At 36.8% G+C, this 26,964-nt stretch overlaps 2 protein-coding genes across 3 annotated transcripts in view; both read left to right on the top strand.

Annotated features, from left to right (window-relative positions):
• The window catches only part of LOC103512642, a 24,535-nt gene extending 8,234 nt beyond the window's left edge, over nucleotides 1-16,301 (top strand). Inside the window, exons 3-4 of the mRNA XM_026826059.1 lie at nucleotides 11,636-12,552; nucleotides 16,056-16,301. Of these exons, the coding sequence (XP_026681860.1) occupies nucleotides 11,636-12,552; nucleotides 16,056-16,301 (1,163 nt within the window). The remainder of the gene's footprint in view (nucleotides 1-11,635; nucleotides 12,553-16,055) is intronic.
• LOC103512637 (clarin-3) overlaps nucleotides 9,406-26,964 on the top strand; it is a 51,271-nt gene continuing 33,712 nt past the window's right edge. For both annotated transcript variants that reach the window (XR_541552.3, XM_008477407.3), the window contains exon 1: nucleotides 9,406-9,907. The gene's annotated coding sequence lies outside the window, so the exon portion shown is untranslated. The remainder of the gene's footprint in view (nucleotides 9,908-26,964) is intronic.

Here is a 26,964-nt window from a genome sequence, read left to right as displayed (position 1 = left end):
TACTCATCAAGACCTACCATTCTGCCAAATTTCAAGTTTCTACGACATCGGGAAGTGCCTGATCATTTTGATGAGTGAGTGAGTCAGTGAATGAGTAAAAAATTGCGATTTTTGAGCCTCTATATCTCCGGAACTAATTGATATTAAGAGCTCAAAATTTCAACTTTATATACCTTACCTAAATATGTGCCCTGAATTTCAAAAGTTTATCTATAGAGGAAGCCTGATGAGTGAGTGAGTCAGTGAATGAGTAAAAAATTGCGATTTTTGAGCCTCTATATCTCCGGAACTAATTGATATTAAGAGCTCAAATTTTCAACTTTATATACCTTACCTAAATATGTGCCCTGAATTTCAAAAGTTTATCTATAGAGGAACCCTATCTATGAAGGTGAGAAACACCTGCCGAATCGGTTCGTGTAAAGATACACAGGCGTGCTTACTGGAACTTGGCCTGGCGCACTGCCGTGCGCTCAGATTTTCTTCTTATTTAAGTATTAATTAGTAATTGACATGGTATCCCATTTTCAAAGTTTATTACAGTCAGATTTAATTTTAGGAACTTTGGAGCTCAGTAAACCAAGCCTCAGACCTTAGTGTCTGAGCTTTAGATGAAGGGCATGATACTAATGATGTTGTTTATGTGTTTGGTATTACTAATGGAGTGTTGTTTGTGTGTTTGCAATACACAAACGAGATAATTACTAATAAAAATAATTAGGTAAATAATTTTGATGATTATTATTCGGTTTAAAAAAATTCGATTTTCTCTCTTTTTTCCCAAACAAATTGTAAACTAATACTATACCTATATTAGGTACGTTGGAGGGCGTCTTTAGAAACATAATTCTTCAGGTTTCAAGACTTGCCCTCCACTTTTTTCAAATTGTCTCAAAAGACAACAATAACGGAGCTTTTAGGCTATTTTGCATCATTGGGTATTTCTCATTTTCACGAATGATCAACTTTCTGGGTATTAAAACATATTGTTTACAAATCACCTGTTCTGCAGTATTGAATAACATGTCATATTATAAGACTAAGGTGTGTGTATTGTAACTTTTGTATATTTTAGACTGATATGGGTTAGATTTTCAAACATTCTTCGACAGCTGTTTCGGTCTTCTGGCTATCATCAACAGGTCCTGACCCAATACACACAAAAAACTCATTAAAGATTTTTTTTTCTCGCTCTTAATATTTTTAAATATATCAAAAATCCTTAAAATATAAGAACATTTTTTTCCAGATACAATAAAGTTTCTTAAAAGCTTCAAAAGCTCCGTTGAAATTAAATAGGTAATTACTTAAACTCTGTACTATAAATTGTATGATAACCTTTGAAATTTCAAGGCGCATTTACACAGACAACGTGGCATACTGAGAAAACCCCAACTTGTTACTATTCATAGAAATTCTTCAAATATATAAGGCAAAGTAAATGTTCTCTCAAGTCAGACGGCTCAGTACACGCGGAACTTTAAATAAATAAAGAAAATTGAATTTATAGACTAATTTATAGATTAATTCCTCAAATTTATTTAATAAATTTATCACAGCATTATTGTTTTTTATCAAGTAATTTTAAGTATTATTATAACTATAATTATTATTTATTATTTAATTTAAGTGTAAGTTTGTTATTACTGTGTAGATATGATTATCAATTATTATTTATTATGAATATTTTTATAATTGAATATAACTATTCATTTAGGTAGAGTTAATGACTTAGGTTTTTGATTACGGAAATAATTTAAAAATAATAATCATTGTAAAGATAAGTGGATCAAATTTTGAGGAGAAATACCCATGCTTCCTATTGACAGTAGGGGAAATGGTTTCAATTGAAAAATATTCTTTAAAGTTCAAACAAAGGCAATGCTATACTTACAGTACATGTGACCCACAAACGTAAGTAGATAAGTGGATCAAATTTTGAGGAGAAATACCCATGCTTCCTATTGACAGTAGGGGAAATGGTTTCAATTGAAAAATATTCTTTAAAATTCAAACAAAGGCAATGCTATACTTACAGTACATGTGACCCACAAACGTAAGCGACTTACATCATTTTAACCTTCGAGTGAAAACCGTTCGAAAAATTAAAATCTTCAATTCAGAATTTCCATTTAGCTACAACGCATTTTCTTCCTCACTATTACAACAAAAAGAAACCCCATTCTATTAATTTTTCCTACAAATAAAGGTAGTTTTTGATAGGATAAATTTCACGCCAATTGTTTTCAAAATTTTGTATTATTTTCGAATGTACATTTAGATCAGAAAAACTGTAAAATATACAGGGTGTAAAGGTAAATTTGAAAGTTGGTTCAATGAGGAAGATCTACTAAAAACCCTAGCGCATTTCAAATGCTGCATTTCATCACGGAAAATTTAAAATAAATTTGAACATTTAAATAGAAAATTTAGAATAAGAGCATATTACTGTAGGAAAATTTAGAATCAACATTTGTGAGTAAGGATCTACTAAAAACCCTAGCGCATTTCAAATGCTGCATTTCATCACGGAAAATTTAAAATAAATTTGAACATTTAAATAGAAAATTTATAATAAGAGCATATTACTGTAGGAAAATTTAGAATCAACATTTGTGAGTAAGTGAGTAATGAGTATACATACGATAAAACTAATAATTTTGTGGAAAATTTTTATACCCTGTATATTGAATGATTTTATTTTTCAATGTAAATAGTTTCGTTAATTAATTGACAGTTAATTTTTACACCATTAAAATTTTACTTTCAAAAGTACACCCTATAGGAAAATTTTAGAACCCTTTGTGAGACAAGACATTTCCATTTATTTTTCAATGTAAATAGTTTCGTTAGTTAATTGACAGTTAATTTTTACACCATTAAAGTTTTACCTTCAAAAGTACACCCTATATGAAAATTTTAGAACCCTTTGTGAGACAAGACATTTCCCAATTACCTATTTTCTCTACCTGAAATTTTATTGTCATATCCGTTTAACTTTTAACCTGAATGACGTCAATATTTTACATCACAGTTGGAAACTAATAGTTTAGGTACACTGCATATTTACTCTATCAAATGAAGATACGGACATGTTGAATACTGCTTTCGGATTGGGTCGTTTTTCTATTCTTTAAAATTGGAAAGACATGACATAAACATATAATTAAATGTATGTATACCGATTTCATTCACTTATTTGGGAAACGTGAAATACCTCTAGTTGAAGATTCTGGTCCCTATGGTAAGACAAAAACAATATGTACATACGATAAAACTAATAATTTTGTGGAAAATTTTTATACCCTGTATATTGAATGATTTTATTTTTCAATGTAAATAGTTTCGTTAGTTAATTGACAGTTAATTTTTACACCATTAAAGTTTTACCTTCAAAAGTACACCCTATAGGAAAATTTTAGAACCCTTTGTGAGACAAGACATTTCCTAATTACCTATTTTCTCTACCTGAAATTTTATTGTCATATCCGTTTAACTTTTAACCTGAATGACGTCAATATTTTACATCACAGTTGGAAACTAATAGTTTAGGTACACCCGTACACTGCATATTTACTCTATCTAATGAAGATACGGACATGTTGAATACTGCTTTCGGATTGGGTCGTTTTTCTATTCTTTAAAATTGGAAAGACATGAAATAAACATAATTAAATGTATGTATACCGATTTCATTCACTTATTTGGGAAACATGAAATACCTCTATTTGAAGATTCTGGTCCCTATGGTAAGACAAAAACAATATTAAAGTTGAAGTCTTGTAGCTTGGTAGAAGGTTTCCAAAAATTCGACACTTGTTCGAACCATTTTTTAAACCATTAATTATTTTCCATTTTATTTCTGTTGAAATATTTTTTTTGTTAAGTTTTTTTATACAAAATAATTATTTTATTGTTAGTGGTTTTCATTTTTCATCCCCTCTTTTTTGTGTTGAGTGTGTGGTGTTTGTTACTTTTTTATATACACATATAATTATATGGTAATTTTATTTGTTTATGATTATGGGATTTTGTTGAAGCAAAAATGTCTATTAATATTGTTCATTTAAGTTTGATTTATTTTTTATTATCCGTCCTAAAGGTTTGTGAAAAAATTACAACACTGAGTTTTATGTGTTCCATAAAATGATTGAACTGGTTACAAAAAATTATGATCTATTGCAAAAGCCAGAATAACATTTATGATTATGGGATTTTGTTGAAGCAAAAATGTCTATTAATATTGTTCATTTAAGTTTGATTTATTTTTTATTATCCGTCCTAAAGCTTTGTGAAAAAATTACAACACTGAGTTTTATGTGTTCCATAAAATGATTGAACTGGTTACAAAAAATGATCTATTGCAAAAGCCAGAATAACTTGAAGAAATTTTTAAAAAGAAATAAATGAAGATATTGATTGTAATTTGTAATCTTGTTGTGGAATCATCAGCACAAACTTCTGAGGCTTTAAAACATGCAATAGAGAAATCTAAACCACTTTTGAAAGGTCTTTAGAATCAGCTTGTTGTAATTTCTAGACAAAACTCATCAAAGTCTAGTACACACCCTGAGGTTTCAATTGTCTTCGGAAAGTCTTCCATGTCTGCCTGAAAATCTAGGTTCATTTGAGTTAATTGGAAATGCATACGTATCATAAAGCATAAAATAATATTTTCACAATGATTGATCACTTAACCCATTTATGTTAAACAAAAATTTGAGGTAAAATCATTCAGACAATAATATCTTTGCGTAAATTTTCCGGTGTATCCGAATTCCGCAACATGTCTCAGGTAGTAAAAAAACACATCCGAATTCCGCAAAATATAAAAATTCAACAAACAGGTACCTAGAGTAGATAGGTAGATACCCAGTATGATTTCTATCTCAGTGGCCTCAATGCTTGCCTATGTAGATAACTAGGCCTTAGTAAAACGGTTAGGTTGCATATAAAAAGAACTTTCACAAATGAGCAACCTTCTGGAGGTAATACGGTTAGGTAGCATACAGAAAGAACTTTCACAAATGAGCAAATTTCTGGGGATAATACGGTTAGGTAGTATAAAAAAAGAACTTTCACAAATGAGCAACTTTCTGGGGATAATACGGTTAGGTAGAATACAAAAAGAACTTTCACAAATGAGCAACTTTCTGAGGATAATACGGTTAGGTAACATACAAAAAGAACTTTCACCCATGAGCAAAATTCTGGGGTAGTACGGTTAGGTAGCATAATAAAGGAAATTTCAGAAATAAATCTTGATGCAACTGATATGATCGAGAAACTTATGTAAAAGATAATTTTGTCTTTCAAATTTCTAACAAAATCAATGCAATTTTTTTCGTATTTGTCTGTGTGATCGTAGGTACTTATACTTTTTCTATGTTCTCGTATAAGTGTTTTTCTTTTAAATAAATAAAGGTTTTTTAATTTAGATACAGAATACATCGTTTTTTCATTACAATGACATCCGAGTTCCGCAAAAACTATTTTTCATGGATATTGCGGAATTCGGATGCAGCCAAAATTTCAAGAGATGGTGGGATTCGAACCCGGGACCTTCTGCATGGCAAGCAAGCGCGTTACCACTGGACTAACCGTGACTATTTGATACATCCACCAAAATTAGTGGAGATGTCAGGACTACACTATTTTATTTAGGGAGGAAGAGAGAAAGATGCCAGAATAACCCGAGCATGATAATCCCAAAGCCTTGGTTGGATACTTGGTGCTAGCCCTAACAGATAAAACGCCCGGTAGTTGTTAACATTTGGTGCATATCTTTGTCATGAAACTTGGGCAGTGGAGGACTTTTTATTGGCTGGCTGGATCACACAAGGTCAGTAGGTATTCTAGCTACTGTATAGGAATAGAGAAAGATGCCAGAATAACCCGAGCATGATAATCCCAAAGCCTTGGTTGGATACTTGGTGCTAGCCCTAACAGATAAAACGTCCGGTAGTTGTTTACATTTGGTGCATATCTTCGTCATAAAACTTGGGCAGTGGAGGACTTTTTATTGGCTGGCTGGATCACACAAGGCCAGTAGGTATTCTAGCTACTGTATAAAGTATTAACCTATTAACACAACATTCCAGTCCAGTTAGACAAAATGCACTCCAGTACAGGATACAGGTACAAATTCAATTGATTCTAACTAACTCTACTGAAAGCTGGACTGTTCACCAGGATGTGTAAACCAGCCATAATATAGATATAGGCATTTCTCAAAGAGCTTTTTTTATCGGATAAGGCGTTTTAACATAGGAATACCCTGGTCGTTCACGCCGAATCGCGCCGGTCAAAGCGCTTTAAAATTCTTTTAAAACGGATTTTTCACCCAACTATGTACTAACTGAGCACTTCCACCCGACCACTATTTGGACTGTTCACCAGGATGTGTAAACCAGCCATAATATAGATATAGGCATTTCTCAAAGAGCTTTTTTTCGGATAAGGCGTTTTAACACAGGAATACCCTGGTCGTTCACGCCGAATCACGCCGGTCACAGCGCTTTAAAATTCTTTTAAAACGGATTTTTCACCCAACTATGTACTAACTGAGCACTTCCACCCGACCACTATGTTCAGTATGACTGGCTGAGGTAGTGTTTAGAAAGTGTAGTGACACCGGTCACACCAATTTCCTATTTGAACTCAGGTACACCATACACCAGGTGATTCACAAATCCTGCCTCTTCAGTCCTACACTAGTGTAACAACTGAGGTGTAGGCAGCTGTATTGGGCACCCAGTGAAAATAAAGTTGTAAGAAACAAAGCGAGATTTAGCGCTAAAATTTTTTGTCCATTTTTACAAGGCTGTAGTTAAAGCACAGGCGTGTTGAAATATTTGGATTTGGAAATATCACAGAGAGGAGAGAGAAGTGTAGTGACACCGGTCACACCAATTTCCTATTTGAACTCAGGTACACCATACACCAGGTGATTCACAAATCCTGCCTCTTCAGTCCCACACTAGTGTAACAACTGAGGTGTAGGCAGGTGCATTGGGCACCCAGTGAAAATGAAGTTGTAAGCAACAAAAAGAGATTTAGCGCTAAAAATTTTTGTCCATTTTTACAAAGCTGTAGTTAAAGCACAGGCGTGTTGAAATATTTGGATTTGGAGATATCACAGAGAGGAGAGAGGGAACAGAGAACCTTCCAACCTGAAAGCAGAAGAGAGAATGAGATCTCTCCAAAAATCTAGGTATAAAGAAACCTCCCCTTGACCCCCTACTACCAAAACTAAAAGTAGGGGATCAGGGGAAATGTAGGGGGTTGAGAGTAGGGTTCTCCTACATTTTGACCATGGGTTCGGAGATTCCTCTGTGGTCGGGGAAATGTAGGGGGTTGAGAGTAGGTTTCTCCTACATTTTGACCATGGGTTCGGAAATTACTCTGTGGTTATCAAGATAGAAGTTATATTGTCTCTTTTTACAGGGCTGTAGTCAAACGGTGCCTGCAGCTCATTCTCTCTTCTGCTTTCAGATTGGAAGGTTCTCTCTTCTTGATCCCTCTCACCTCTCTCCAAATAATTCGACAGGGTTTTACGGATTACTAGAGTTCCCATTAGAGTATTTAAGATGACCAAGGTGTCTTTCCTATGTAACTTTTCACGAGAAATCGATTGGTGTACATGTCAGGTCTCTAGGAATTACGGTTAACAACTTATGCCCTTCTAACGAGCCAAAGTCCAAACATTTTCCATGTTAAAAATAGTAGGGGGTCAAGGGGAGGTTTCTTCAGACCTAGATTTTTGTCAGAGCTCATTCTCTCTTCTGCTTTCAGATTGGATGTCAGGTCAGGTCTCTAGGAATAACGGTTAACAACTTATGCCCTTCTAACGAGCCTTTCCTATATAACTTTTCACGAGGAATCGATTGGTGTACATGTCAGGTCTCTAGGAATAACAATTTACAAATTATCTGTTTGTAACGATCCAAAGTCCAAACATTTTCAATGTTAAAAAAAGCAATTGGGTACCAATGTTTTGTGAAATTCGATGTAGATTTCTCTGTGGTCAATGGTCATGGATTCGGTATTAAGATTTTAAGTCTCAAATGAAGTACTTACTACTACCACCTTTGTTTGGAATGTTCTTTGATATTCAATTGGCAAGTCCTGAAATTGCAAGGTGTAATTTTTCTTCTTACCTACATGAATAGGTTAGCATTTCATGTTCCATTATCTGTGAAAGAGAAAACAGATATTTTGTGAATTCTGTGAAAGAAAAAACTGATATATTTCAATTACCCTATAAACAAACTGCCAAGCTTTGGCTGGTTGCTGTTAAGCACTTTGTGGGTACCAGCGCGCTAATAATTCATTATGTGGTTTATTACGAAAATGTTTATTTAATGGGAAAATGACCTAATCGTCAACTCCGAGCATTTGAAAACAACAACACTTACTTAATCTTTAAAAATTTTGAGGAATAGACTAGCATCTGCTTTTAGATTACAAACAGTGTGAGGAACAGCCAATGACTGATACCCACTGTCACACTCTTAGTACGATTATCTGTGAAAGAGAAAACAGATATTTTGTGAATTCTGTGAAAGAAAAAACTGATATATTTCAATTACCCTATAAACAAACTGCCAAACTTTGGCTGGTTGCTGTTAAGCACTTTGTGGGTACCAGCGCGCTAATAATCTGATTCCACTGTTTCACTAAAATCAGACAAACTATTTGAGATTTATAAACGTAGTCCACACACTTGAGTTATTTTGCCTAAGGCTTTTATCACCTTTTGTTCCCACCTAATCCCACCTTTTGTTAAATTTGTCCTTCATCTAGTGATTCTAGTGTATGAATTTTGAACAATAAAGAGTCTAGTACTAAGGTGCATCTAAACTAAAAAAAAAGACCTTTGGAAATCTTCAGAAAATAACCAGTTCACACTATACGAGTATAAAGAAAGGCGCTTTCTGACTGGTTCAAAGGTTTTCGTACCTGCGGAGACCAGATTCTTTTTACTTTGGAGAGTATGTTTCACTAAAATCGTACAAACTATTTGAGTGTTATAAACGACCGGACCCCACTCACTTGAGGACATAGGGTACGAACAGGGTCCAACATCATTCATACACTAGAATCACTAGATGAAGGACAAATTTAACAAAAGGTGGGATTAGGTGGGAACAAAAGGTGATAAAAGCCTTAGGCAATATAACTCAAGTGTGTGGACTACGTTTATAAATCTCAAATAGTTTGTCTGATTTTAGTGAAACAGTGGAATCAGATTTTCAGCGCGCTGGTACCCACAAAGTACTTAATAGCAACCAGCCAGAGTTTGGCAGTTTGTTTATAGGAGTCCAACATCCTAGATCCTTGTGGCATGGAAGACCTCCGTTCAGACATGAAAGTCATGAAACCCATCAGTCTTGTCTCGACCGTCAACCAGAAGCACTCGCGAGTCGGACCCGGTGAATTTATTTTTATAACCGCAATTAATAATTATTTACAGTCTTTGTTTTATAACGAATAATAACTTACTAATTTTTATTATTTTTTAAGGTTGATTTTATGAAGATTTAATTGCACTTTCGTCACTTTAAGGACAAGCTAGAGATTCTTTCATGCTTTGAAAATTGAATAAAAAAAATTTAGTTCGATTATATTATCACGTAACAATTAGAATAGCATTGATTTTAGTTCATTAATTTATTCAAAAAATATTTTTTTTTTTTTTTAAATCCCATTTCTGATTTCCTTGGTTCTATTTTTATTCGTCCAAAGTGTCCACAGTTAGAAACCGGCATTCAACCAAATGTTTTGGGAAAAGCTGAGTAGCAATTCGTGAAATTCATTGTTTTCTAAATAATAATTACTGAGTTGTTGGTGCAATTTGGGATGTAAAATTAACCTGGACATGTGAGGATTATCCATAGTTGATTTGGTAAGTTCATTTGAAATTCGTAGATTCGTAAAGCTCAACACATCTTTTAGTGCTGTTAGCCCTTTACATCAAAGGCTTAGAGTGGGCTTTTTGTGAACGGGGCTAAGCTGTGCCAAAATTGAAGCTTTTTCCCGCAGAAGAAGAATGAAGAACATACAATAATTACATTCAAAAGGAAGGGCAAAATCATTTTTAAGGGCAACCTCTACCATTTAACCCTGAATAACTATAAACCTCTTGAAAACATGTACAACAGGTTTGATAGAGGGAACTGTAACTGCTATAGAGGTCTTATCTTAAATCGAAGAGAAAAGAATATGGGAAAGAATATTTTACAAGCTGTATGGGAACTGGCGATCCCAGGGTCCCGAGCAAGAGCTGGTAACCTGGTTGGTCCATTTATCAGGACGTCCCAGGTCAGTAGTATATTGCACATACATAAGTGCAATACATGAATTATCGGCCGATCTAGTCTAGAGGTCGGCTAATCCTCGCTCTAGTACTATCCGGATTCAGAGAAACAACACTCGCCTCGGAAAAACAACGGACGGATCAGGAACTTGCCCTCGTACTCAATTTCGGACCAGAATAAGGACACGGATTGGAACTTGGAATATCAAAAGTATTACAGGGAAAGAAGCGGAGTCGGTGGAGGAGATGAAGAGATACAAGGTGAAAATATTGGGATTAAGTGAAGTAAAGAAGGGGAAACGGGAAATAACAATTGAAGACAGGTATAGACTAAAAAAAATCTAGGGTCATTTGAGTTAATTGGAAATGCATACGTATCATAAAGCATAAAATAATATTTTCACAATGATTGATCACTTAACCCTTTTATGTAAAACAAAAATTTGAGGTAAAATCATTCAGACAATAATATCTTTGCGTAAATTTGTCCCACTTACAAAAAGGTCATTTTTTGCGGAATTCGGATGCAGCCAAATTTTCAAGGGGTTCAAAGAAAAATCCGATTTTCAAAAGGCATGCGATTGTCTACCAGGTGTACTAGACCTTTGTTCTTTTAAGTTAAATATTTCTAGACATAATTGAGTTGGATAATAATGTACAATTGTACATTTTATTTTTCTTTTCAAAATAACCTACATTAAAACTAAATTCTTAGAGTCGTGTGTTTAGTTCGACCATATTAGATAAATGTTTAACAGATGGAATAATTGTTAAGATGAATCTTGTTTTGTTAACCGAATAATAACAAAAAAATGGAAGAGAAAATTTGATGTTTTTTTTTTTTAATTTATTTATAAATCTTTTTTTTAATATGCGTTTTTGTCAATACACAAACGAGATAATTACTAATAAAAATAATTAGGTAAATAATTTTGATGATTATTATTCGGTTTAAAAAAATTCGATTTTCTCTCTTTTTTTCCAAACAAATTGTAAACTAATATTATACCTATATTAGGTACGTTGGAGGGCATCTTTAGAAACATAATTCTTCAGGTTTCAAGACTTGCCCTCCACTTTTTTCAAATTGTCGCAAAAGACAACAATAACGGAGTTTTTAGGCTATTTTGCATCATTGGATTTTCAAAGTTTATTACAGTCAGATTTAATTTTAGGAACTTTGGAGCTCAGTAAACCAAGCCTCAGACCTTAGTGTCTGAGCTTTAGACGAGGGGCATTATACCAACGATTGATACTAATGATGTTGTTTATGTGTTTGGTATTACTAATGGAGTGTTGTTTGTGTGTTTGGTGTAGATCCCAACATTCCGGAGACAGGAGAGCAGATGGAGAATTCAATGTACGGTGAAACCTGCTGTTATGACTACTGTGATTCCAATCCCAACAACGGGACTCAATTTTGTATCCACAATCGCACGACCTGTCTCAACAACAAGTACAAACCGATGCGACCATCTTGTAGCACCAGTATGGAACAGACCGACCCTGGTTACTACTATTTCTCCCCTCCAGCAGCCTGTACATCAGGTGCGGACCTAACCTCACCTTCGACGTCACTACTGTCCATGTTTGTGTTAGTAATAAGTGTCCCCACACTGGTCAACATGTCCACAGCAATGTTACCTCTGATTTCATCTAGTCTTATAATCTTATCCATGTTAAAGTTACAGTTAAAGTCAATTTTAAAGTCATTGTTGAGTTGTTTGTTAAGTTGTTCACCTCCTCCTTGCTTGTTAAATTTGTCATCATGGCTTCGTTTGTTATTTGTATCTTGCTTGACATTTGTTATCAGTTGTTTATTTTGTTTACTAAGGATACTTGCTACACTACTCTTGCTGATGGTGGTAGTTCTCTATCCGACACTGAATGAATTCAATTTAATAAAATCCAAGCACTTAAACTATTATGGAATATTATTAAATGTATCATTTAATTCCATTGTAAGAATTTTGCATAAATTTACACATTTCTTCTTATTCATTAAATCTTTACCAAGGAATTTTTATAAACTAACTTTTTATTTCTTTTCATTGTCCTTTGATTGTTATTTTAAATCTTTGATATTATTAACACCTCCAAAGTTCAACATGATTCGATTTCCATCGATTATAAGAACTGATAGAGATCCTCCAGATGGGGCAATGTTATTACTAGTAACACTATCAAAAATGATAAATATAAAAACTAGTCAACTAATATTAACACTAACAAATGTAAAAAATAATTTATTATTAAATAATAAAAATAATTTAGTTTTAGTATTAATAAAATTATTCTTAATATTAATTAATTTTTTATTAGAAATCGCGGTGATAATTTTATTAAAATTATGTTATTATTTGAGTTTTAATTGTTTGAATAAAATTAAATTAAAAAAATTGTACGAAAAACAGTTTGTGATAAACTTACTAATTCCTCAAACACACGGCCCAGTAAAGCTGGGCATTTTAAAGAGGGGAAGAATGACCGAAATCGTACACAACTATTGACAAGTTTCATACCCCTGACGACTTGCGATAAATCGTACCCAGCTAATAACAAGTTTCATTTCCTGGGGAAGTGCGATTGAAGGGAAAGCATGGGTTAAATAAAATATTCCTGTTTAATTATATGGTACTAAAGTATCACCTGTTTGAAAACAGGTGTGTCCTTTGAACGTGTGAATGCGCCGGGGAATACCGTACTCTACCCCATTTGTGGTACTCCGCGAAAAAGTGTGTATACGAAAAAATTGGCAACCCGGTTTGAAAAGCCAATCAAATTAAAACAATAAATACCAAAGAAATGAATACAAATACCCCCTAATCCTTTCAACACCGTGAGATAGGTGTCATGCTCAAATGCTCATCTCATGGACACGGAAAGCAAAGCAAGCAAATACAAATAAATAAACTACTACTTCCCAAAGTTATTGCCATTTTGAACTTTCACAAATTGGGTGGATCGAGATTAAAGGTCTCACAAAAGCATGTAATCCACAACAGTGTTGTTAGTGGATGTGTCGTAATCACCACTAATTCACCTTCCCAGAGATTCGAGTTTTTATTTGGTGAAGAGAATCCTTACCCAGGGAATCAGCAGATCGCTTGAGCTCTTAAGATGTAATGGAAAAGATATCGAAAATCCATGAAATTTTCGTATACACACTTTTCAAATTTCTGTTACATCGAAGTAATTTACAAAACAGCTGATGGGTAAAGAAAAAGTAATTCTGATAATAAGGAACTAAAAGTTATGAATCTAATTCCAGGTGATTCACAAATCCTGCCTCTTCAGTCCCACACTAGTGTAACAACTGAGGTGTAGGCAGGTGCATTGGGCACCCAGTGAAAATAAAGTTGTAAGAAACAAAGTGAGATTTAGCGCTAAAATTTTTTGTCCATTTTTACAAGGCTATAGTTAAAGCACAGGCGTGTTGAAATATTTGGATTTGGAAATATCACAGAAAATTTGTATCATGCAAATGATTGATCCCGTGACTGGCTGTTGCGGGGCCCACTCAGCCTCGTGAGGAAAATGAGTAACTATGACATCCATGCAAATGATTGCTCCCGTGACTGGCTGTTGCGGGGCCCACTCAGCCTCGTGAGGAAAATGAGTAGCTATGACATGTAAGCAAATGATTGATTCCGTGACTGGCTGTTGCGGGGCCCACTCAGCCTCGTGAGGAAAATGAGTAGCTATGACATGTAAATGTTGATTGATCCCGTGACTGGCTGTTGCGGGGCCCACTCAGCCTCGTGAGGAAAATGAGTAGCTATGACATGTAAATGCGCTGATCCCGTGACTGGCTGTTGCGGGGCCCACTCAGCCTCGTGAGGAAAATGAGTAGCTATGACATGTAAATGCGCATAGCAAGCATGATAGGTAAACATTGTTTGTTTAGGATTATTGAGATACTTATTGGGAAAAATCCTACAATGCTGCAGTGAGCACCAAAGTTGTGACATAATAACACAAAGAAAGAAGTTGCATTTATACGTACATAGGTAAACACTCAGTGTATGAGTTGGTGAGCTGTGCCCGACTGGGTATCACAAGGGTTCGATTTCCGGTGAAAAAGAACCTCCATGATGTAGTGGTCAAAAAACAAAGCAAACAGTATCTAAAGGGAAAATCGCAGAGCAGAAGTAAAAACTTTGCCCCTACTTCGTCTATACAAAAAGCACCTAGGCCAAATGCATACGAGCAAATAGACAATATCAAAGTAAATCGAGATCCCATTGAAGATAATATCAAAGCAAATGGAGATCCCAAGACAATATAAAACATACATTGAAGACACCCAGATATACAGACCCAACACCACAGTGACCACAGAAACCAACTAGACAGAACACTCACTTCATTACCAGAAAATGAAAGCAAACTGTTATAATAACCACTACAAACACTCAAGAAGCTACCTGGAGAATTTCACGAAATATAATGGGAAATGATATTAATACAACTTACAACACAGACACGCAACCGACCAGACACTCATACAAGTAAATATGTATAATACGTTACTACTACATTTGGGCTTGCATGCATATATCAATAGCATCCACTCGGAAAATTTTGTTTAGTCAAAACCAGTTGCCCTCAAAGAGATCACTCTAAAGCTGATTGAGAGGCCGATGACAAACGTCGCCCCATCTGAATAAGGGAAAAGGCGAAGAAAAAGATAATTACTACATTATTTTGGGATTTGAGATGGATACAATTTGAGGACAGAAAAGAAGACAAGACACAACAATGAAGATGAAAATTCGTAGATTCGTAAAGCTCAACACATCTTTTAGTGCTGTTAGCCCTTTACATCAAAGGCTTAGAGTGGGCTTTTTGTGAACGGATACCGCGAACAAATCGCGGATACCGCGAACAATCCGCGGATACCGCGAACAAACCGCGGATACCGCGAACAAACCGCGGATACCGCGAATAAATCGCGGATACCGCGAACAAACCGCAGATACCGCGAACAAATCGCGAACAAACCGCGGATACCACGAAAGCCTGCAGCTCAAGCAGAAAAAAATGCCGCGAACGAATTGCGAATACCGCGAACAAATCGCGGATACCGCGAACAAATCGCGGATACCGCGAAACAAACCGCGGATACCGCGAACAAATCGCGGATACCGCGAACAAATCGCGAACCAACCGCGGATACCGCGAACAAATCGCGAACCAACCGCGGATACCGCGAACAAATCGCGAATACCGCGGAAACTGCGGAGATACCGCAAATACCACGAACAAACCTAAAACCAACTGTGAAAGACAATGTAATTTCTATCTTAATAACCACAGAGGAATCTCCAAACCAATAGTCCAAATGTAACCAACTGTGAAAGACAATGTAATTTCTATCTTAATAACCACAGAGGAATCTCCAAACCAATGGTCCAAATGTAGAATCCTCCCCTACATTTCCCCTGATCCCCTACATGGTTTTTGGTAGTAGGGGGTCAAGGGGAGGTTTCTTCAGACCTAGATTTTTGTCAGAGCTCATTCTCTCTTCTGCTTTCAGATTGGAAGGTTCTCTCTTCTTGATCCCTCTCACCTCTCTCCAAATAATTCGACATGTTTTTACGGATAACTAGAGTTCCCATTAGAGTATTTAAGATGACCAAGGTGTCTTTCCTATGTAATTTTTCACGAGAAATCGATTGGTGTACATGTCAGGTCTCTAGGAATAACGGTTAACAACTTATGCCCTTCTAACGAGCTCTCTGTCCGACTGGGTATCACAAGGGTTCGATTTCCGGTGAAAAAGAACCTCCATGGTGTAGTGGTCAAGAAACATGGCAAACAGTATCTAAAGGGAAAATCGCTGAGAAGTAAAAACTTTGCCCCTACTTCGTCTATACAAAAAGCACTTAGGCCAAATGCATACGAGCAAATAGACAATATAGTAAATCGAGATCCCATTGAAGACAATATCAAAGCAAATGGAGATCCCAAGACAATATAAAACATACATTGAAGACACCCAGATACAGACCCCACACCACAGTGACCACAGAAACCAACTAGACAGAACACTCACTTCATTACCAGAAAATGAAAGCAAACTGTTATAATAACCACTACAAACACTCAAGAAGCTACCTGGAGAATTTCACGAAATATAATGGGAAATGATATTAATACAACTTACAGCACAGACACGCAACCGACCAGACACTCATACAAGTAAATATGTATAATACGTTACTACATTTGGGCTTGCAATCTTGCATGCATATATCAATAGCATCCACTCGGAAAATTTTGTTTAGTCAAAACCAGTTGCCCTCAAAGAGATCACTCTAAAGCTGATTGAGAGGCCGATGACAAACGTCGCCCCATCTGAACAAGGGAAAAGGCGAAGAAAAAGACTACATTATTTTGGGATTTGAGATGGATACAATTTGAGGACAGAAAAAAAGACAAGACACAACAATGAAGATGAAAATTCGTAGATTCGTAAAGCTCAACACATCTTTTAGTGCTGTTAGCCCTTTACATCAAAGGCTTAGAGTGGGCTTTTTGTGAACGGATACCGCGAACAAATCGCGGATACCGCGAGCAAACCGCGGATACCGCGAGCAAACCACGGATACCGCGAGCAAACCGCGAACAAACCGCGGATACCGCGAACAAGTTGCAAATACCGCGAACAAATCGCGAATACCGCGAAAAAACCGCGGAAACTGCGGACATACCGCAAATACCGCGAACAAACCTAGAACCAACTGTGAAAGACAATGTAATTTCTATCTTAATAACCACAGAGGAATCTCCAAACCAATAGTCCAAATGTAGGAGAATCCTCCCATACATTTCCCCTGACCAAGGGGTCAAGGGGAGGTTTCTTCAGACCTAGATTTTTGTCAGAGCTCATTCTCTCTTCTGCTTTCAGATTGGAAGGTTCTCTCTTCTTGATCCTTCTCACCTCTCTCCAAATAATTCAACATGGTATTACGGATTCTAATAGAGTAAATAGTAAGTCTAATGAATACGAGCAGAGAGTTGAGTCGCATTTTCCTTTCGCACACCGAGACGAATTCCCCTCTTCCGAAGCTAATTTCCCATCTTTTAAAGGAAAATTTGGTCTGAATTGTCAACTGCGAGCAGACAATTGAGTCGCTTTTTTCTTTCGGAAACTGAGACGAACTCCCCTCTTCTGAAGCTCATTTCCCCTCTTTTGAAAGAAAAATTCGGGTTCAACCGAGGGCCGTATCCAGGATTTTGTCGCGAGGGGTCGGCGAGGGTCCAAACGGTGATGGAGGGGGTGGGGGGGTGGATGCTCCAAATTTTCGGAGTCCGGCCCACAGTACAAGAGAAAAATGAAGTTTGAAGGGGGGAGGGGGTGGCCGGGCCCCCTCGACACCAAATTTTCGGAGCTATTTTGAATCAGCTAGGATGGTCGATTCTCCGTGTTCGAACCACCAGAAAGGGATTGGCCAGTACTGAAATAGTGATGGAGGGGGTGGGGGGGTGGATGCTCCAAATTTTCGGAGTCCGGCCCACAGTACAAGAGAAAAATGAAGTTCGAAGGGGGGAGGGGGTGGCCGGGCCCCCTCGACACCAAATTTTAGGAGCTATTTTGAATCAGCTAGGATGGTCGATTCTCCGTGTCCGAACCACCAGAGACTTCGAGCCTGGAGGCTAGGTCTATTCCGGATGGCTAGTTCTTCAGATCTCCCTCTCAGGAACCAGAAACAATCAAATAATTAAAACACAACATGTTTATGAAACAATAGGACATTGTGTAGAGAAGTACAGGAGAATGGATAAGAGAGTGGTATTACAGTGGAGTATTCGGCATTGGATGTTAGGATTGCTTTCCTTCCAAAACACAACATGTTTATGAAACAATAGGACATTGTGTAGAGAAGTACAGGAGAATGGATAAGAGAGTGGTATTACAGTGGAGTATTCTCCATTGGATGTTAGGATTGCTTTCCTTCTTCTCTACGGTTTTTTCTCACCCCCTACGACCTTTTACAGTTATTTTTCCGGAACTTTGACTTCAGATTTGGATTTTTCCCAACTTTTTACATAGGAATCGATCATTTATTTATAATTTTTACCCATTTGCAACTGCTCCATTAGATAGCTTAATCCAAGAGTTCAAACTAACTTTGTGGACACGACCTTTTACAGTTATTTTTCCGGAACTTTGACCTCAGATTTGGATTTTTCCCAACTTTTTACATAGGAATCGATCATTTATTTATATTTTTTACCCATTTGCAACTGCCCGGAACTTTGACCTCAGATTTGGATTTTTCCCAACTTTTTACATAGGAATCGATCATTTATTTATAATTTTTACCCATTTGCAACTGATCCATTAGATAGCTTAATCCAAGAGTTCAAACTAACTTTGTGGACCCGGCCATAAAATGACCACCAGATCAGCAAGTCAGCATACTGTATACGGGTTTATGTTTATATAGTTAGAGACTTTATAACTTCCGCTTTGGTATTCTCACTCCACGCCACTGCAAAGTAAGGATAAATATACAGTATTACACAGAAACAACATACTTGGTATACACAGACTTTACAAAGATTAGTGTTAGAATTATACAGTGAAATGAATAGTCCGACGTAATGTGTCTTGTCTGAAGCTCTGAAGACTTCGCGTAATTTTGATGAATGATGCAATTTGGAAATTGGAAAGAATGTATACTCATATGTGTTAGAATACTCGTATGCATGTTGGTAATCTGAATAACAAATTATCGTTGTAGGTATCGTGAAGAACCATTTCGGTTTTGCCTGCCAGACGCTAGACGGTCCAAGAGCCATTAAAGTCAGGACCACAACCTGATTTCAAACATAGGCCGGCCATTCACCATTAGGTAGACCTGACAGGTACTCCTGAGCAGGTGCGCCTGTCAGGTCTACCTGATAGTGGATGGCCGTATTTGAACTCACTGGATCAAGTTATCTGATTAGTTGATTTGAAATTCGGGCAATCGGAGATAAAGTTCTGGACGAACAAAACCAGATTGTTGTCTAGGCCATCAGCCAATGGATACTCGTATTAATTATCAAATTGTTATTTTTAAATAAATAAATGGAATATTTAGAAGTCCATTACTAGCAATGGTCACAGGGAAGCCAGACATCAAATTGCCTTTCCAGAGTTTCCTGACTTCCAGATCTATTTATAGGTACCACAGAAATTTCTTGATTTCATTCTGAAATCATTACCATATTTGAATATCCAGTTCTGATTACTAATATTCAGTTGTGTTACTTTGGACCATAAAAATTTGGAGGGTGCCACCCATTTGACTAAAAAAAAAAAATCTCCACCTCCACCAAAGAATACTCGTAGAGGATGGTCCTAAGAACTTTCTATTGACGGAATGTATTGCAGAAATTGAGACATACATTCCATTGTTTGAAAAGAAATTAATTCTAATATTGATATTTTGATTGCATTCCTTTGATCACAACTCTTTCTCGAGATTTTTTCATAGAGGGAACTGTAACAATGGAGGTGTTATCGTGCCGAAATCGAAGAGTGTGTCCGGAGGAAATTGAACGAAAGTGCCTTAGACCCGACGCTCGTTAGGGCATAAGGGAAATGACGATCCACCAGCAAACTCAATTTGAAATTTATTTAACCTATATGAAAAATATGTATAATTAAAATGTCAAATAAAAATTACAATTACAATTACTCTGGAACCGCCATAGATGCAAGAGCAAAAGAGGGAGTTGGACTAGTGTGTCCGGAGGAAATTGAACGAAAGTGCCTTAGACCCGACGCTCGTTAGGGCATAAGGGAAATGACGAAGAAGAAGAAGAAGAAGAAAACATGTACCAACCTCAGTGGTGAAGTGCTTAGCACGATGGACTTTGAATCTGGAGGTTGGTGGTTTGAGTCCAAGTCAAGTCATACAATTTAGCGTAGTGCATTAAGCAGGGAACGACATTTGTGACAAGCCTTTATGATTAACGCAATTAAAACGAACGTTATTTGTTTAGAATAAGCCAATCGACGGACGTTCAGGCTAATCAGCTTTAACTAAATCTATACATACGTACATAGACTATACATACGTGTTGTTAGGGCCGTATCCAGGATTTTGTCGAGGGGGGCTCGAGAGTCCATGCTCCAAATTTTCGGAGTCTGGCTTATGGTAAAGGAGAAAAAATTAAGTTTAGGGGGGTGGGAGGACCTTCGGCAATCCCTAAGTACGGGCCTGCATGTTGTATTTCCTTGCATAAATTGGTTATTTCGCTGTTTATTTTTAAAATCCACCTCGCTCGTTCGCCCACTACTCCTACTAGATTGCCTTGTATGGGTGCACAGAGCGCAACGTTTAGTCAAATGGTCAACTAACTTTACAAGAGTGAACGTCCTCAACACCTCGCATTAGTGGATTTTTACTTTCCATTACCTCTATAATCCATTAAATCACGAATTTTATTTATCCTCTAAAGGCCTACTCCGAGGCTTAGGTGAAAATTCCATACCTCGGCTGGGATTGAACCCACGCCCTCCTGTTTACCAGGCGAGCGCCTTGACCACTACACCACCGAGGCAGGTGTACACATCATCTGAGACGATTTTCCCTCTTTCAAAGGAAAATGTGGGAATTCGTTTAGTGGGTTTTCCTTTTTAACCTAATGATTCTCATATGATGGGTACAGGACCTTCAGAGTAGCCAGCCTAGTTAGCTTAGTTGGTAGTTGGAGAAGACGAAGAAGAAGACGCAGAAGACAAAGAAGAAGACGACGACGAAGAAGAACTAAAAGAAGTGCATATCATATACTTGAGGTTGAGGATGACTCAGCGATTGGCCAATTCAGTTTGCTGTTGCGTTCCTGTTTCATGTTAGGATTGTTCTGAAAAGTCTCTTTACCCCTGCATAGTATTACTGTGGTCAAATTCTCAAAATTTCGGATTGCTTTGCTTTCGGATGCTCGGATAAAATTCCATACCTTGGCTGGGATTGAACCCATGCCCTCCTGTTTACCAGACGAGCGTCTTGACCAATACAGCACCGAGGCAGGTGGCCATTTTCAAAGTTAACGGAGTCTTCAATCAAGCCATTCAAGCATGTTTCACAGAAATCGTGACTTCTTTGAATCCCGCCTGTTACACAATTACACCCACCAAAATTCTTTCAACACTTGTTTACATTCAGCTACTATGTAATTTACTTTTGTTTACTTCTAACATTGCGACAGCTCAAAGAATCCAGTGATGACAGTAGCATTGTATTTCATGGTAGCAGGTAGCAATGGTAGATAGGTAACCAGATCTTCGTGCTAGTAAAAGTACTTGGAACTTGTGTTTTGATTATTAGATCTTTGTATGATCTTCGTTTTGTTTGTGCTAGTAAACTTGGAACTTTTGTTTACTAGATCTTTGTTTACTGTAGATCTCTGTAGAGAACTTAAGTTTTGTTTGTCCACAGCCTTGTGGTGTCCAATGTTTAGAAATGTCTTTGTTTATGTCTTCAAGACGTGATTTGTGTCTTCTCCCATACAGGAGTGTACACAGGAGAGGGGATTGACCCGGGCTTCACAAAGGGGACCAGATTCCAGAACTCCATACACATATTCAGCTTAGTTTCATAATCATACAAAAAAAGCCCTTAAAAAAGAGACTTATGTAGGTGTAAGAGCAAACAGCCCTAAAGGATGGGTTAAGCTTCTACAAATAGGAGCAAGAAAGAGTGGTCCCCTTCCTCAAAATAGGAAAATGAAAGGCGAGAACCTGGTATTCTTTTTTGAAAAAAAAAGTCTGGTACATCACACGAGTTTCCTTATCCGATTGAATGATGCTTATGAGTTTTTTTAAAGGTTGCGAGGAGGACTCATTGTTGGAATCAACCCTGCTCTTATGCACATAGAAGTCCTCTCTATGAAACACAATACATAATGTCATGACAAAACAAATGAGAACGAGAGATGATCCGATTGAACAAAGATGCCCGAAGTAGTTGCGTAACATGAACAGATGAACACATGTCATGAGTGTCATGAACTCATGAAGTCATAACTGGTCATGTCAGAAGACAAGTGAATGGAATAAAATGGTGCACATTTGCACAACTCCAAGACCGACATACGACCATACCAGACTATTACCAGACATATGAAGGGATGTGAATGGAGTAAACGTTTGGTGAACAATTACAAGAAATAAGAAAGACATAGGAACAAGTCGTCATAGATATACGGAAAGGATTACTACTTTTTACGTAGGAATTGACCATTTATTAATAATTTTTACCCATTTGCAACTCCTCCATTTTAATTTCCGTATCCTCTAGGAAGGAGAGTATCTCACATAGATATAAAATCTTCTTCAGACTGCGAGAGCAAACGGAACGGATTTTTAACTCTTACGGACGGCAGTCTGGCAGTATAAACAAGATATATTCTATTACTATGCTGGCAGTATAAACAAAGTATATTCTATTCTATTTTCTAGGAAGGAAAGTATAAACAAGATATATTCTATTCCTATGCTGACAGTATAAACAAAGTGTATTCTATTCTATTATCTAGGAAGGAAAATATAAACAAGATATATTCTATTACTATGGCAATTTTACTGATTTAGACCTTTGAGTTTAGAGGACTCCCACAAAAATATATCTTTTTTGATTTCTAAAAATGTATAAAGTTCTGAAACCAAAATACCAGACTACAAAACCTTGAAGTGTGGACTTTCCGTATGTTGCATTTAATTTTAAATTAATCATTCTAAAAGTCCCAAATACCAAATTCCAAGAACCAGCATTTCATTAAATATCATTCTAGTCATACAAGTGACATTAACAAGGCAACATGATAGGTGTGATTCTAAGAATTACAAAATTCCTAACAAATCGTAACAATGTTACAAACTGACATATAAGTTTACAAAAACCACCTGTAGAAATGATGGACTAGACAGCTACAGAAACTGCTGAAAGAATCGGCCTTCAAGTTTTGAAAGGCCAAAATAAGGATAAGGCAAGAAAATTCTAAAAGTCCCAAATACCAAATTCCAAGAACCAGCATTTCATTAAATATCATTCTAGTCATGATACAAGTGACATTAACAAGGCAACATGATAGGTGTGATTCTAGTAATTACAAAATTCCTAACAAACTGGCATATACGCTTGCAAAAATAACCTGAAGCATCGTAACAATGTTACAAACTGACATACAAGTTTACAAAAACCACCTGTAGAAATGATGGACTAGACAGCTACAGAAACTGCTGAAAGAATCGGCCTCCAAGTTTTGAAAGGCCAAAATAAGGATAAGACAAGAAAAAAGTCTATAACCAGAATAGGAGGTACCTACCTACTTAGAACGGTCAAAAGATAAAAAAAAAAAACCCTGTAGCTATAAAATGTAGGTGCAATAGAAGCTAGATGTATTTCAAAAAGTAATCAGTAATCAGACTAAATATCTCAGTAGTCTAAAAACAGTATTTGGTACAACAAACTTGATGAAAGTGCCCGTAGCGACAAAAAAAATAGTTTTAGTTTGATAATTATTGTTCAATTGAGCAATGTGATTGGTTGATTTCAAACTTTTAAGCCGGTCGAAATGATCAAGCCAAGAGTTAACCATAACCATGTATTTCAAATTCCCAACAGAAATAAAACACTACTTAAAGTTACCTAACACCTATCCAAGTACCTACATATCTACCCACATTAACAGGAATTTTAACTGTGTTGAGCATTAAATGCTTGTCACAAATGTCCTTCCTCGCTTGATAAACTACGCTAAATTTAATGACTTGACTAGGACTCGAACCACCAACCCCCAGATCCAGAGTCCACCGTGCTAACCACTACACCACTGTGGTTGGTTACCCACATTAAGCCTGCAAAAAACACCTGCAGCAATGCACATAACATAAATATCTCCAATAAAAATATAAAAAAAAAACACTCTATCCTCATTGCACTCTGCAACAAGTGCATCGAATCAATCCCGTGTCTGACCTCGAACCCGGAGCCCTCGGGTTACAAAACAGACATGGGTGCTGCTCGACAGGCTATAGACCATGCAATAGAGTCCATAGCATGGTCAAGGTCAGATGACGTCATTCAGTGGCAAGTTGACAGAACACGTACAGAGTTACAGATTGATGGAGTAATTATCTTCTATCTATGGATCCATGTTTTGGGAACAATGCTCCCTTGTCCTTATACGTATACGGTATACGTACGACATGGGTGCTGCTCGACAGGCTATAGACCATGCAATAGAGTCCATAGCATGGTCAAGGTCAGATGACGTCATTCAGTAGCAAGTTGACAGAACACGTACAGAGTAGCAGATTGATGGAGTAATTATCTTCTATCAATGGATCCATGTTTTGGGAACAATGCTCCCTTGTCCTTATACGTATACGGTATATGTACATAGGTAAACACTCAGTGTATGAGTTGGTGAGCTGTGCCCGACTGGGTATCACAAGGGTTCGATTTCCGGTGAAAAAGAACCTCCATGGTGTAGTGGTCAAGAAACATGGCAAACAGTATATAAGGGGAAAATCGCTGAGAAGTAAAAACTTAGCCCCTACTTCGTCTATACAAAAAGCACCTAGGCCAAATGCATACGAGCAAATAGACAATATAGTAAATCGAGATCCCATTGAAGACAATCGAAGGTTCTCTCTTCTTGATCCCTCTCACCTCTCTCCAAATAATTCGACATGGTTTTACGGATAACTAGAGTTCCCATTAGAGTATTTCAGATGACCAAGGTGTCTTTTTTATGTAACTTTTCACGAGGAATCGATTGGTGTACATATAAGTTCTCTATCACAAACGAGCGTACCTTAGTGTACCCAAATTTGGGGCCACAAATTGGCAGCAAAATTAGTGGACAAAATTATTGACCAATATAACCGAACAATGCCATTCAGTTCCTCATTTTAATTTAATATACCCTCACAAACGAGCGTACCTTAGTGTACCCAAATTTGGGGCCACAAATTGGCAGCAAAATTAGTGGACAAAATTATTGACCAATATAACCAAACAATTCCATTCAGTTCCTCATTTTAATTTAATATACCCTGTTTATCCTGCCAGAATGAGACTAAAAAGTTCCTTTACCCCAGAAGTCTAAACAAGGACTTGTGTATTCCATAAGTAATATTTACTCGAATTGTTTACAAGCTCCCAAAGGAAAGAACCCAATTTACTGATTTTGACTTTAGATGATTAAAAAAAGTCGTCTCCAATTTTACTGATTTAGACCTTTGAGTTTAGAGGACTCCCACAAAAATATATCTTTTTTGATTTCTAAAAATGTATAAAGTTCTGAAATCTAAATACCAGCCTACAAAATCTTGAAGTGTGGACTTTCCGTATGTTGCATTTAATTTTAAATTAATCATTCCAAAAGTCCCAAATACCAAATTCCAAGAACCAGCATTTCATTAAATATCATTCTAGTCATGATACAAGTGACATTAACAAGGCAATATGGTAGGTGTGATTCTAAGAATTACAAAATTCCTAACAAACTGGCATATAAGCTTGCAAAAATCACCTGTAGCATCGTAACAATGTTACAAACTGACATACAAATTTACAAAAACCACCTGTAGAAATGATGGACAAGACAGCTACAGAAACTGCTGAAAGAATCGACCTTCAAGTTTTGAAAAGCCAAAATAAGGATAAGGCAAGAAAAAAAAGTCTATAACCAGAATAGGAGGTACCTACTTAGAACGGTCAAAAGATGAAAAAAACCCCCTGTAGCTATAAAATGTAGGTGCAATAGAAGCTAGATGTATTTCAAAAAGTTCTCAGTAATCAGACTAAGTACCTATCTCAGTAGTCTAAAAACAGTATTTGGTACAACAAACTTGATGAAAGCGCCCGTAGCGACAAAAAAAAAATAGTTTTAGTTTGATAATTATTGTTGAATTGAGCATTGTGATTGGTTGATTTCAAACTTTTTAGCCGGTCGGAATGATCAATCCAAGAGTTAACCATAACCATGTATGTATTTCAAATTCCCAACAGAAATAAAACACTACTTAAAGTTACCTAATACCTATCCATTTCTCAATTACCTCCAATAGGTTTCCTACACAAAGACGTGGTAGCCTAGTAGAAAGTAAAAACTCCCAGCAGGCTGAGTGCATTACCTTTCCACAGAACACAACATGTACAATTGTACACACATAACTAGTAGGTAAGTAGGAGGCAATATAGGTACCAATAATAACTAGCATACCTAGAACAACGTAGGTAGAGGATAATGTAGGTGTACGCCACAGAGGTTCCAAATGGACGCGAGGTTTCACTGAAGTTTTCAGACCGTATGTAGAGCATGCAAAGTCAGACAGTGAAAACTGACAGAGTAGTCCATAGTGAAGAGTTATTGAGTTGTGTAGTGGTCCATATAGGAGTTATAACAGCGATGAGTGATTGGTTGTTGAGTATACTCGTTACCATTAACATTGATCGATTGTAACCATGAAGGAGTAGTCAGTCATATGATTGAATTGAATACACACGTGTAGGGATAGCAGGATTTCCACGCATTTTCATGTATGGTGAGAGCACTGTTGAGATTTTGGACTCGGTGATTTGGGGGACTGGTCTTCGAGTCTTGGTCTTGGCATAAAAATTGGTACAACCATG

The sequence above is a fragment of the Diaphorina citri genome, unplaced genomic scaffold, assembly GCF_000475195.1.
Source record: "Diaphorina citri unplaced genomic scaffold, Diaci psyllid genome assembly version 1.1 scaffold867, whole genome shotgun sequence".
In the NCBI taxonomy this organism is placed as follows: Eukaryota; Metazoa; Arthropoda; class Insecta; order Hemiptera; family Psyllidae; genus Diaphorina; species Diaphorina citri.
Note: the sequence above shows the minus strand (reverse complement) of the source record. Positions and strands in the feature narration are given on the sequence as shown.